The sequence below is a fragment of the Haliotis asinina genome, chromosome 8 (genome assembly GCF_037392515.1).
Source record: "Haliotis asinina isolate JCU_RB_2024 chromosome 8, JCU_Hal_asi_v2, whole genome shotgun sequence".
NCBI classification, from domain to species: Eukaryota; Metazoa; Mollusca; class Gastropoda; order Lepetellida; family Haliotidae; genus Haliotis; species Haliotis asinina.
Genome location: NC_090287.1, coordinates 35507576 through 35521753, shown reverse-complemented (window position 1 = coordinate 35521753; position 14178 = coordinate 35507576). Strand labels below are relative to the sequence as shown.

Here is a 14178-nt window from a genome sequence, read left to right as displayed (position 1 = left end):
CTCACTCTTTCTACGTCTTAAAAGACAAAATATGTCGCTCCAAGTAGATGCGGTTAAACATCCCGTATATCGTCTATGGATGAGTATGATTTCATCCCGCTTTTACTAATATCAGACATTGTACCCGCGTAGGGAATAAAACCACGTTCCTTGGCGTGACGAACGAACGCTTTAACCACTAGGCTACCCAACCGCCCTGCATATGCATTGATTAAACTGCTTTCAGAGTAGACCATTCCGTGCTCCATCACATATCAATGATAACGTAGGTAACAGGACAGTGGAGTGTGTTTGTGAATGTACGCGTTTATTCTTTCGACACAGGTATATATGTCCAGCCATGTGACATGGCATGTTTTGTGGGGCCAGTGCTGTCACAGCTACTCCGTAGTGTAATGTTGATTCGTGTTCATGAATGCAACGCGTTTCCACGTTGTCGGACACGGCGACTTGACACAAGAGGTAAGCCCTGAGTTGTCACAACTCCGTCCATGGTTTAAAAACAATACATTTATATCATCAGTTACTTTTTGTTCCATAAGGTCATATAGGCATAAAAATGTAGAGGGACACTTTTTTATTGATGGGCAGCGTCTTCTTCAGATTTTTCTTTTCAGGTTGTGATTGCAGAAATTAAAGTATAAAGAATAACGTGGTTCACTGTTTTATTTAGAAACTGCACAAAATTCATTAGAAAATTTCTCATCCGTTAATGAATCATGCAACGTGCTACTTTATAGTGTTGACTAATATATCATTAACATAAAACTTTCCAGTAAGGGAAGTGACTTTTCCAAGAATAAAACACATTTTCTCGCCCTGACAACATCTTGGATATTAACATCGTCAAGTGTTTCAAACATTAAACAGACGTCGCAAAATCGTTTGTGTTCGATTATGAGAAAATGTGGTTTGCTTGGTCGTTTTGTCTCTGCGACCAGTCTTGGATTATTTCTTTTAATCGAACACCACTAAGGTTAACTGAGGTTTCCGTAGCTCCAAGATATTGTCTTTCGCGTCTACTGCAATCAAGAAGTTGTGTGTCCAATAAAGGTGCTCCTTTTCATCACAAGCTTCTAAAATGTCATTTAAGCAAGGGATAAGAATGTGTCAATATTATTAAATGTCCATATTGTTTATTCTCAGGCTACAAACATGGATGTGTTAACGGTACCTGCACGTCTTAAATTCTGGACCCAGAAATATCCAAATAAACCGGCATTTATCTTTGAACATCCCCTGCAGCCAAGAACAGTGATGACGTTTAATGATGTGACAACACTCGCGGGTAAGTTCGCAAGTCGCCTTCAGAAGCTGGGCGTAAAGAAGGGAGATGTTGTCTGCTCCACGCTACCCAACTGCCCCGAGAGAGTTGTGTGTGACTTTGGTGTGATGGCTGCAGGAGCAATCACCATTCCAGGGATCACTGTGCTGTCTGACGGGAGTGATATCCTGTACAATCTACAGGAAAGCGAAAGCAAGGTCCTCGTGGTAAATCCTGAATCCGCAATCTGGCAGGTCGTACAGCAGAAGGTTCATCTGTGTCCAAACAATGGAATCCAATCAAACGTATTACCTAATCTCAGAACAGTTATATTCATACACGGAGATAATGAATTTATTGACTCTCTCAGAAAACAAGACCCGCACCCAGTCGACATTCCAATCGAACCGTCAGACCTGGCCACAATCTTACACACATCGGGCTCAACAGGGTTTTCAAAACTGGTGTCTACAACTCACGAACGACTCTTCAGATTCAGCCAGGCTTATGTCAACATGCTTAATCTTAATTGTGAAAAGACCATATACCGAGACAGACCTCTTGGTTGGTCTGGAGGATTTCCCTTCTTCTGTTTGGAAGGACCAGCAACACAGTTTCTACTGGACGAGAGGTTTCAAACACCGAAGGATAACACAGAATTCATTTGGAACCTAATCTGTCGTGAGAAGATCAATACTATGTTCGCTACCCCGCCATTTGTACTGTCACTGTTAACCAGGGATCACCTACATTCAGACACAGACTGGATGATGGACATCATCCTGACAGCAGGACAATGCGTCAAGACCAACATTGCTCCTGCAATAGGAAAGCTGTGCCGGGAACTAGGTGTTGCCTATGGGTCTTCAGAAGCTGGTGTCTGCTGTCACCAGCGCTACATCGCTCCAGAGCAGCTGGTGGACTTCAACGTTGGGAAGGTTCGCGAAGGCTGTCAACTGCTTGTCGTCGACGACAATCTCCAACCGGTTGAAAACGGAACACATGGCCAGCTCATTATAAAATCTAACGGATGCTTCAGCGAATACTTCAAGGACCCAGCAACAACACGAAAGGCTTTCTCAGATGACGGTTGGTACATGATGGATGACATTGGGTTCAAGAATGCCGATGGCAACGTTTTTGTTCAAGGTCGAAAGTCAGATTTAATCATGAAAGGAGTAATTAAGGTCTATCCATTCTGGCTTGAGACGCAGATGTTGAAGTCGTCACTGATACACGACGTCATGGTTGTGCCCGTGCCCGACGACGTGTACGTGAACGAGATATGTGCATGTATTATTCCCAGTCGTCCAGATGTCCTCATCCAGGACGTCCGTACCGTCTGTGATGATCTCTTCCGACAATCTGCTTCCAGTGATGTTCCCGTTACACCCAGATATTTCATAATACTGAAGGCCTTTCCTTGCAACAATACTGGTAAGGTTGACAAGAAGGCCTTAAGAGAGATAGCCATAAGGGAAATAGATAACTTTTGCTGAACCGTGTTGATCTGATTCATAGGAATGACTGTAACTTTACTGTTATCGGCATTTGTGTTTTTGTCCATATATACACTTATATACCACAGTTCTTTTGAAGCTGGAGGTGAATTGTGCAAGCGACATGCATATATTTGACGTTTAGTATGCCATATAGGTTTAGTTTTGTCGGGTTTTGGTTTTGTGTGTTGTTTAGCCGCACTCGGGAATATTCCAGCTGTATGGCGATGGTGTGTAAATAATCGAATCCCGACCAGACTGTCGGGGGATCAACAGCATGAACATCAGTCAGACATGTGAGTACTGGGTCATCGACCCTGACTATCCGATCCTGTTTTTCGCTAGGCACATAATATCACAACCGAAAGTCAAAAGCAACCTATATCATTTATAAGTTCTGAAACTTACTAAAAAATTACTAGCTTATATATGTTTATTTATTCAAGCAAAATTGTACAGATTTGTTTCGGATAGATATGATATTGCATTGCCTTGGTGACTGATAGCATACTACACAAAGTATCAGGGCGGGTAACATGAAAAAAAAAATACATTCAATCATACTGATCAGCAAACCGTGCCGTATTTTGTTGAATTTGTAAGTGACATATTCTTAAGTGCGGCGTGCTTGTGAATCTGTATAAATCACTTAAAATTTAATAAAGGAATATAGACATTTGGTTTTTTTACTTAAATATAGTTTGCATATTTTGAATGATACAGGCACTTAAAGTTCCGTGTTACAAAAGAACATTTGTCACCATCTGTGAGCTTATCTTACAAATCTGCCTGTCATCTGACCACGCAAGACAACAACCATATAACACAGACCGAGACTCTTAGATATCCTCTTGCAGCGTGCAGTCTAAAATCTAATAATGGACGAGTATAGGTTTACGCCACGTTTAGCAATTTTCTGGCAATATCACGTCGGGTGACACCTGAAGTGGACTTCACACACTGTACTCATGTGGGGATTCGAACCGGGATCTTCTGCGTGGCGAGCGAACGCTTTGACCAATGGGCTACCCCACCGACCCTCTAGTATCTAATAAAAATACTTAGATGCACCAAATCAAGTTTCGTGAAATACTATATCTATGTAATTTTAAAATCATTTAAATTATTTTTTTAAAATAACGAATACGTTTGTAAAAGCCTAGGGTCTTCCTTCAAGCTCGTGTGACATTAAACATTGGAGAAAAAATAGCATCATGATAACAGTTACATTTGCCTTTTAGCACTGCCGCTTTATCAAGAAGCAGTCTTAGATTAGCAAACCACAGATCGAACGTAGTATCAGGGTGCGTCTGGCTTCAACAACCCCGGCGGTTTAGGGGGTGGTGGCGGTGGTGGGGGAGGTGAAGTGGATGTGTTTCCTGGCCTTTGGTCTTCTTTGTCCTCGTTTGGCTGAAGGAAGAACAAAAATGTATGTCGGTCTCGATTATGAATTGTAAAATAGATGCATTCTTGCGTGAAGCAAAATAGCTGAAGCACAGTATTACAGTTAACTGACGTCCGGTGTTTGCGAACAGACTGAGCATGTCCTACGTAAATGTTCATAGGTGTTATCACACACTTAGGTGTTATCACACACTTAGGTGTTATCACACACTTAGGTGTTATCACACACATAGGTGTTATCACACACTTAGGTGTTATCACAAGAGAAACATGGTTCATACCAAATCTCATGATTATTAAAAGTAACGTATGTGTGCACGTGTAATCAAACTATAATGCACCAATATTTAAACTTAAAGGAGTGTGCGTACATCTGGCATCATGGTATAATTCAAATGTTGTAACTACATATATAAGCAGACAAGAACTGATACCTGAGTTTGAGAGTTGGTAACCCTGTTGGCCCTGTGCTTTCGAACGGAGATGACACCAGCGATGACAATTATTAATACGACGGCCCCACCTAAACAAATATTGCAATGTTAGTCAATGTTTTACATGGACATGTACACAAGCGACACTACATGTCGCAAGTAGAACTTCCCTTGACCACTCAACAAATGTAAAATGCAGTGGAAGCCGTCTAAACCGACACTTATTGGGGCTGAAGAAATAATCCGGTTTTTGACAAAATGCTGGATTGTGAGCTGATGGTAAATGTACAAGCCAAGGGAGCTAAGTTTTTGTGCCGAGGTTGACAACTCGCCGGATTGGACATATGCCAGTTTGGGCAGCTTCCACTGTATATACTTCCCTTGGGGGAACAAACTGCAAACCTTATTCAGCTGAAATGCACGAGAATCATGCATCAAATTGCTGACTAGCGCAAATATCATGCTTGTGAACAACTGCATTTTGGTGTATAGCTTTGTTAGGAATTCGCCAATTTTCACTGGGTTTTATCATTTCTTTAACTCATGACAATACGCTTTTCAAGTGTACGAATTTGAATGCGCCTGCAGAGCACTGGTGGCTCCGTCTACCCAACTTGAACCAGACCGCTGTTACCAGTACGTAGGCAAAATTTACGAAAATCCAGCCACACGGTCATGCAGTCTTCAGCGTCACAGCGTTAGGCCGCTACGTTCCGGCGTTAGGCCGCTACGTTCCGGCGTTAGGCCGCTATGTTCCGGCGTTAGGCCGCTACGTTCCGGCGTTAGGCCGCTACGTTCCGGCGTTAGGCCGTTACGTTCCGGCGTTAGGCCGCTACGTTCCGGCGTTAGGCCGCTACGTTCCGGCGTTAGGCCGTTACGTTCCGGCGTTAGGCCGTTACGTTCCGGCGTTAGGCCGCTACGTTCCGGCGTTAGGCCGCTACGTTCCGGCGTTAGGCCGCTACGTTCCGGCGTTAGGCCGTTACGTTCCGGCGTTAGGCCGTTACGTTCCGGCGTTAGGCCGCTACGTTCCGGCGTTAGGCCGTTACGTTCCGGCGTTAGGCCGCTACGTTCCGGCGTTAGGCCGCTACGTTCCGGCGTTAGGCCGTTACGTTCCGGCGTTAGGCCGTTACGTTCCGGCGTTAGGCCGCTACGTTCCGCTATAGGGCACAGCGGCATCATGGACATTATACAGTTATTGACTGTTGTGTTTGATAGACCTTTCAGACATATCTACTGTCTTGACGTTTCTGGAGAGCTACCTTGATGTTTAAATTCATTTTCCATTTTCCGACTAATACATATAATTAATCTCTTCTGGTGTATTGTTCAAGATTGTCATATACACAGTTTATATTATACAATGGGAGGCAGACAAATATTTCATTAATATCCTCACGATATGTGAATGTTTTTATCTGAAAGCAACATGTATTCCCCATACCTCTCATTTAACATGAAGACCGGTGGAGCAGCTCAGTGGTTAAAGCGTTCGCTCGTCACGACGAAGACCCAGGTTCGATTCCCCACATGGCTTCAATGATAGAAGCCCATTTCTGGTGTCCCTGTCGTCATATTGCTGGAATATTGCTAAAACGGCGTATAACCACACTAACTCACTCACTCATTTAACATGATGCCTACTTTCTCCCTCATCTACACCTTACCGAGCCATCAGACCTACCTCCAGCTCCTGCTACCGCTCCTATAGGCATCCCTCCATCCTCAAGCCTGCTCTCATCCTTGAACGCACTTTTCACCGCCTCATCCACAGCTGGACATAACATCGTCTCGGTCTGACCATTAGAACCTACAGGGCGAGAACATGGTCTGGTAAGGCATTTACACTACCAGACATAATGTCAAGAAAACGGTATGACAAGCTCCAGGTGGGGATCTAGAAAAATATTGGAGATATCTGAGGAATCCGTACTTGTCAGTGATTTCCGTAAGAGTCACTTTAGAAGCTTTGAATGGTTATGGTGTTGGATCTTGCTGACTGTGTGAATCCTCACGGCTAGGATTTGATTTCACCATGCTGACCACCCTTTTCCCTTAGGCAATATTTTAACAGACCGACGTCATGATGTTAATATGTAGCTAGACCTTAACAGAAAAAATCACTAAAACCGGAAGCGAACTTGCGTCAAAAAGTGCGTCAAAGGCATTACCAGTTCATGGGGTTGAGAATTATTCAGTCTTGTGTTATCTTAACTTTATCATATACTTTTTGCGATCATGTTTTCAACCCATACTTACGAATGGCATCACATGTGTCCTTGAGAGAGGCTAAGACAATGGCCCTATCGTATGCGACATTTCGGAAGTCCTGCACTATCAGATCTGCATTATACAACCCAGGACTGGGTTCTGTGACATCCGTTATATACACGTGGACATTTGAAGTGGTGTCGGATCCTCTTTTCCTTCGACTGGTACTGCTAGCGTTCACAGCCTGGGTAGGGAATCTACCATATGTTTGTATGAGGTCTACGAGTCTTGCTTTCACTTCTCCCAATCTTGATGCGATGTATTTGATTAGAAGTCTAACAAGAGTTGTAACATTCACACAGTTATGTCCTTTCCTTTCAAAGTTCGGAACACAGACTTCATCAGTAGCTTCACACGGTGATTCAGCACAGGAAGATTTCAGATATTCACATCTGACTCCAGTCCTTTCCGCATGGCATTCACAGATGTAGGTCAGGTGTCTGTCAACACACTTCCCTTCACCGTAGCACAAGGCTTTTTGACAGTCATCTGTAGAGGTGTCACAAAACTCACCTGTCCAGCCAGCGTCGCATATACACATATACTTCTTTGAGTCCGCACCATGAACAACACACGCGGCATCGTTCTTACATTTATGGTCATAGCATGGAGTCTTCTCGTTTTGATTGATTTCACAATATTTGCCTGCAAATCCACTGGCGCATTTGCAGGAATAACTACCCAATGCATCAATACACGTTGCGCCATTTTGACACGGTTTTGTAGCATTGTAACAGTCGTCAAAATCCTTGCAGGTGTATCCATCCCCAACAAAACCAGAATTACACTTACAATATTCATACGTTGTGTTAATAATAACACACCTGGCATCCACATCACAGTCTTGGTCGTTCCTTTTACATTTGAGGGACTTTCTGATGAAGATCGTAATAGTCCGAGATGTCGTCTGCTGTGTTTTAGTATTTCGCGCCTGAACTGTGACCTTGACCGAAGGGGCAGTAATTCCAACGAGAGTACCTTGCAGTACCAGATATGAGTTATTTTTCACCTGAAACAACTGATTCGCGTCTTCAAGTATCTCAAATACAACATTGTCCTCGACTGTTCTGTTAAGGTTGTACAGAGCTCCTATCACTGTCCCCTCGTCCGCCTCTTCCTGGACCCTCTTGTTGTCGATGGTGATGGCGGGAAGTTTGAGGGCATCTAAGTCAATGTCTGTGATGGGGAATTTTAGCTGTTGTTCCAACGCCAAACTTGGTTGTCCGTTGTCCACTACCTTGATGGTCAGCACTAACTCCGGAGTCGCCTGGTCTATTAGTTTCTCCATCGGTATAGCTTTGATCAAAGTAAGTCTGTTCTTCTCCTTCACCTGTATTAACATGCGGAGTTCTATTGATAACATCGACATTCACTGAACAACTTCGTTCCTTTTGTTACTACGACATTTAGCAATACTTAAGCCTCATGTAGGCTGTCTGTAAAATACTGGCGCCTTAACAAGTATTTGACATCATTAGCATCGATCTAGACAGTTTGGGTACGATAGCATGACAGCAAGCCTGGCCACCCGATCCCGTTAGTCTGAAGTTGCTGGAGATCATCGTCTTGTCAAGGAACGACACTTTCTTTCAAAAGTTTAAGTGTACTGGATAATATTATACTAGTAAACTGCATAAAAAGAGTTTCTGTAGCAAGAAGAATATAAATGACAAATAGATTGTAAATTATTTTGAAATGTCCACTATAAAATCAAAATCTTCTTGGTCATTGTTGTGACAGTCTGGCTATTCTCCTTAAAGTTAAACACTGAGACCTGTGTTACCTTGCTCCACAGATAATGCTGCAGTTTCATGCCAAACACTCGGAAGTACATATAAACAGCGATATAATACAACTCGTCTGACCTGCACGATGTCGGAGTTCGCCCCCCTCACAGTGAACGTGTGCGACTGCTGGACATCGTCGTCCACAGCGGACAGTTGACCTATTATGTAGCCTGGCCGTCCCATGGCTGGTAACAACATGGGGCCATCTAGCTTGATCTCTGTAGGGGGCTCGTTCACGTCAGACACAACTATAGTCAAATCCTACAAAACAAACTTACTTTTAGCTCCCCGGTCACAAACCAAACTGTGCCATTTAGCCTCCCGGTCACAAAACAAACAGTGACTTTTAGCTTCCGGTCACACAACGAACTGCAACATGTGTCATATTTGGGATTTCACTTTCTTAGTAAAGTAAAAATTCTAGTACATTTTTGGTTGAGTCCCATTTAGGATTCGAATCCGCACCCTCAAAGTCAGGCACCTAATCGCCAGCGCACAAAGTCAGCCGCCGCGACTTCCACCCTGACTCTGAGGGAGCGGATTCGAATCCCAGATGGGCCTCAACCTAAAAAGTATTAGAATTTGTACTTTACTAAGAAAGTGAAATCCCAAATATGACATATGTTGCATTTGACCACCTTCTAAAATGGCATTGTGTAATCACAAAACAAACAGACTTTTAGCCTCCCACTCACAAACAGTGACTTTTAGCCTCCCGATCACAAAACTGTGACGTGTAACCTCATCACAAAACCTTTAGCTACCCGGTCACCAAAACAAAAAAGTGACTTTCGGCATCCTGGTAGCAAAAGAAACTAACTTTTAGCCCCCCTGTCACAATACAACCAGACATTTAGCCTCCCGGTTGTAACCAGGCAATAACATACAGTCATGTTCATCTTAAACTGCAGTATGTATTTACCGCTTTCACTCGGCATCAAACGTAGCCGAACTAAGAGATTTCGCAAAATCGGTAATTTCCTCACACAGGTACAATCTTGTAAAGCTCTTTCTTGTGCCCCCCGTGCTGACACTGCTAGAATATTAAAAGCGGCGTAAAACCATATCTACTCATTGCAAATTAACCGGTTAAGATAAAATACAAAAAATAAAATAACGCCCACTCGCCTTTTTCACTTTAAATAGTCCGTCCATACATGATATAGCCACTGATACAGAGGGCGTGGTTTCATGGTCAAGTTCATCATTGAGGACAAGGGTCATGGTACCATTGGTGCTAGTCTGTATGATGAAGGAGGTGTCCTTGTTGGTGACGTAGCATGAATACGATTGGTCAGTTTCCTGGTCCTCAACATGGATATTCGTAACGACCAATCCTACTTTCGAGTCCTCGAGAATGGCCGAGATTGGCTGAGTGACGATGTCCGTTGGTGCTTCGTTTACATCTATTATTGTGATATTAAAGTCGACCTGAAATTTATGAATGAACCTGTAGATGTCAATGTGTTATTAACATTATTGCACATGGTGTGTGCATAATATATAGGAATTGAGCAAAGCTTTTGAAAAAGTTACGCAAATGACAGATCACAACACTAAATAAAATAAGTCTCGACAAATGTGTCAAATCTGATATTTGAAGTGATAACGTCATGTTGATTTTCAAAGAAATTGCGACCAGTGAAGGTCCCCGGGTAGAACAGGCCTTCAGCAACCCATGCTTGCCATAAAAGATGACTGTGCTTGTCGTAAGAGGCGACTAACGGGATCGGGTGGTCAGGTTCGCCGACTTGGTTTATACATGTCATCGGTTCCCATTTGCGCAGATCGATGCTCATGCTGTTTATCACTGGATTGTCTGGTCCAGACTTATTTACAGACTGCCGCCATATAGCTGGAATATTGCTGAGTGCGGCGTAAAACTCAACTCACTCAGTCATTCAAAGAAAATGCACTTGAAATTTCAACCATATAACCATTTTCATTATCATAAGAAATCTCAACTACAGTATGGTTCAAAATTATTGAGAATAGCTAAAGCATTTCATATTATTAAACGAGAACAAATCAGATAAAATTGAATGTATTGTGAAAGTGAACTGACCTTTTCATGTTGTGTAGGTAACAATTTAATATTTTATCAAGTCTCCTTGAGCTTCACGGCACAGTCTAAGACGGGTAGGCATACTTCCTATCAGAAAGGTTAGTGTCTCGTGAGTTATGCTGTCCCAGTATCAGACCACTTCTCTCTTCATATCTTCAATTTTTGTCAACCCCTTTTGATTCACACATTCCTTCATCATCCCCCAAATGTTCTCAATGGGATTTAAGTCAGGACTATATGCAGGAAATGGTAATGCAGTCACATTTTTCTCCTGAAACCACTGCTTGGCATGTTTTGCGGTGTGTTTAGGATCATTATCTTGCTGCAAAATCCAGTCATTTCCATAAAACACGTGCACTTGGAAGGAGAAAATTATCTAATATGTTAGTGTAGCGTTGACTTGTCAGATTTCCCTCAAACACACACAGCGGGGTCGTTCCTAATAAGGATATCCCTCCCCATACATGAAACTTTGGGCTGTATTTAGGTCGTCGATACAACGGTGCTGACGCAGACTTTGTCCATATTTTCACATTATTGGGATATACCCATATTGAGCTTTCATCAGTAAAAATCACATTTTCCCAGTCAAAGTTTTCATGTGCCAAACACCACTCAACACGCCTGTCTTTATGTTCTTGTTTCATGAGAGGAGAAGGAATTCCAGTCTTTTTCTCCCATCCAAGATCAATCAAATTTCTTCTAACTGTACATTTTGATACAACTGTTGATCCCCTTTCTATCATTTCATACCTGATGTTGGAGATGCTTGCCCTTTGCTTTTTAGACGCTAAAATTCCCAGCCGGACGCGATCTGAGAAGTCCAATTTTCTGGGTCTCCCTGCTCCTTTCTGGTGCCCAAAATCCTTTCCCTCTTTAAAATTCTTCCTAATCCTATACACAGTAGAAAGAGGAGTTCCTGTTCTCTCTGCCAATGTATTTACATAATCAATTCCTTGATTACACAACTCAAAAATCAACCTTCTTTTATCTTCAGCAGACATTGTTGACAGTGCTGAGGAAAATGACGTCTGCTACAAATTCAGGGGAGGTAACTCTAATTGTACTATACTTAGTAGGCCAAGATGAGTTACCTCCCTTATACCATTACTTAGTTTTAAGTATCAGTGAATCAGTTGAGGTGTGAGGATAGCTCAAAGTAAGAAGAAAAATTCTCAATAATTATGAACCAGACTATATATGACTATGACTACGATTATGTATATCATAACATGTGTATGTAGACCACTAATAAAATTAATAGTGATGAATTTTGGTAAGTGCAATGAGATACGCATATCCTGCCCCACCGGTAGCTCCTGTCACAAACACATGCAAAGACAAGTCACGTTTTACACAACTGTAGAATTTTAAAGATGGTCCAAAAGATTGACTATCCTAATGTTCCTGTACCACCTTTACAGATTTAAAAGAACGCCTCCTTGGTGTAGTGGTTAGAGCGTCCCAACGATATTCGCAGGTTCGAACCCCGGCCGCATCATACCAAAAGACCTTAAAATATGGTACATATCGGTCCTTGCCTGGCGCTCAGAATTACTGGGAACAACAAGGACTGGTCGGCTCGAAGTCAGTATAATGTGTCTGAGTGGGGTATTCATGCTTAACTGAGGCATGGTATCTCAGTGAGTTATCACTATAAAAGGCGACTGTGCTTGTGGTAAGAGGCGACTAACCGGATCGGGAGGTCAGGCTCACTGACTTGGTTGACACATGTCATCGGTTCCCAATTGCGCAGATCGATGCTCATATTGTTGATCGCTGGATTGCCTGGTCCAGACTCGATTATTTCCAGACCACCGCCAAATCTAAACTCACTCACTTACTCATATTCTCGAAAGGATCTATTCAATTTCAGTAATATACCCCTTCATCTGAGAAGTGGGAAGGTGGGTTAGTCTCGTGATTGAGGTGTCTGCTCGTCAAGCTGAAGACCCGGATTCGATTCCCTACATGGGTACAATATGTGAAGCCAATTTCTGGTGTTCCCTGCTGTGACATTGCTGGAATATAAGTGGCGTCAAAAGCAGCGTAAACCACATTCATTTTCCTGAGTATTATATATACATACATTACTTTGAAAAGATTGCAAAGAGTAGCTTTGACCACATAATGCCATGCCTGTCAATACAGAATTTGTCAATACACCATTACAGATATACGGTATTCTATTTACCTGTACATTCAGGGGAGGGCTTCCACTGTCAGTGGCGGTTATCCTCAGCGTATATATGGCGGAGTCCTCGAAGTCCAACGGGACGTGGCCAGTCTTCAGTGTATCCCCATCAATAGCAAAATGGCCTGAAATATATATGAGGCCTGAGATTAGTAATACCTTCTTACGTACAGTCTGTTTCATTTCATTTGAGAGAGGCGATTTGTTTACTAACACAATAACTGCAGTTGTAATAACTTAAACAAAACCAAATTTTGCACAGTCTCATGAAATCCACAGACCAACTCTGATGAGAAACAAAGTTGTTTAATAAACGATCATGTGTTCTTGTCACTTTCCGCTGTTTTAACAAGGGACGGGCATTTGCTGGTAAAACAGCCAGGTATGTGAGTTATTAAAATTAAAATTTCAGTGTACAGGCTTTTTGATTACCTGGCTGTTCTACCAGCAAGGTACCATTCCTCCTTCACAGCTCAGTTGATCACTTGCTTGAATGGTTCTTAGGGGAGCCTCGTATTAATATTTAGGTGTCACGCCAAAGATCCGATTTCGAATCTCCAGACGGTTGCAACGAGTTAAGCCCATTTCTGGTGTCCCCGGCTGTGATATTCCTAGGATATTGCTAAAAGCGACCTAAAACCAAACTCATTTACCCACTTTCTTGATAACAAATTGCTTAATACCTGTGTCAGTATCTGCACCAAAAGGTCGCATGTTTGTAATATAGATGTTAAATACACATAGGGCTATCTCCCTCAAATAAATTCTCATACCTGTTGCTACGTCCTCGTCACTGAGCGAGTATGTGAATGTCTGACTGTAGTCCTCGTCCTCGGTCCTCAAAGTTCCAATAACTGTCCTCGGGACGGCGTTCTCCTCCACACTGTTGGCACTCAAGGTAATTGTCCTCGGAGCCTCGTTCACATCTCCTATCTGACAGAGTAAGTGGGCAGTATCGATATACTGAATGAAGGTATATTACCGATTAAAGCAACTAGTTATTTTTTCCCCGAAATGTACAAATAATGCCTTATAACCGAATAGAGGCCTCTGTGAGCTCGGAGATTCGGAACCTGGTCTTACTTTGTTTGAGGCCTTGCAGAAATGGCTGGGCCAAATAGAAAATGATGCGCTTCATTAAGTGATAGACAAACTACTCAGTGAATGACTGCACTGGCAATGAAGCCTTTGTGGCACTCTGACGTAAGAAAAAACAGTTATTGTGCATCTTGCACCAGCGCCAAGTACCGGGAACACAATTTG

General features: G+C 42.7%; 2 protein-coding genes across 2 annotated transcripts in view; one reads left to right on the top strand and one right to left on the bottom strand.

Moving 5' to 3' along the window:
• The first annotated feature begins 1153 nt into the window (after positions 1–1153).
• LOC137294576 (long-chain-fatty-acid--CoA ligase-like) lies at positions 1154–2763 on the top strand. Its single transcript, XM_067825621.1, has one exon. The coding sequence runs from the start codon at positions 1156–1158 to the stop codon at positions 2761–2763; it is 1608 nt and encodes a 535-aa protein (XP_067681722.1). The 5' UTR covers positions 1154–1155.
• Positions 2764–5291: 2528 nt separating this feature from the next.
• LOC137295235 (protocadherin Fat 4-like) overlaps positions 5292–14178 on the bottom strand; it is a 65888-nt gene continuing 57001 nt past the window's right edge. Inside the window, exons 53-59 of the mRNA XM_067826552.1 lie at positions 13689–13848; positions 12916–13040; positions 9833–10087; positions 8735–8917; positions 6858–8199; positions 6283–6408; positions 5292–5758 (exon numbers count right to left, since the gene is read on the bottom strand). Coding sequence (XP_067682653.1) covers positions 5292–5758; positions 6283–6408; positions 6858–8199; positions 8735–8917; positions 9833–10087; positions 12916–13040; positions 13689–13848 — 2658 coding nt within the window. The remainder of the gene's footprint in view (positions 5759–6282; positions 6409–6857; positions 8200–8734; positions 8918–9832; positions 10088–12915; positions 13041–13688; positions 13849–14178) is intronic.

What these genes read in the sequence shown, in the direction of transcription:
- LOC137294576 (XM_067825621.1), top strand. Translation starts at nt 1,156, where the DNA reads ATGGATGTGTTAACGGTACCTGCACGTCTTAAATTCTGGACCCAGAAA.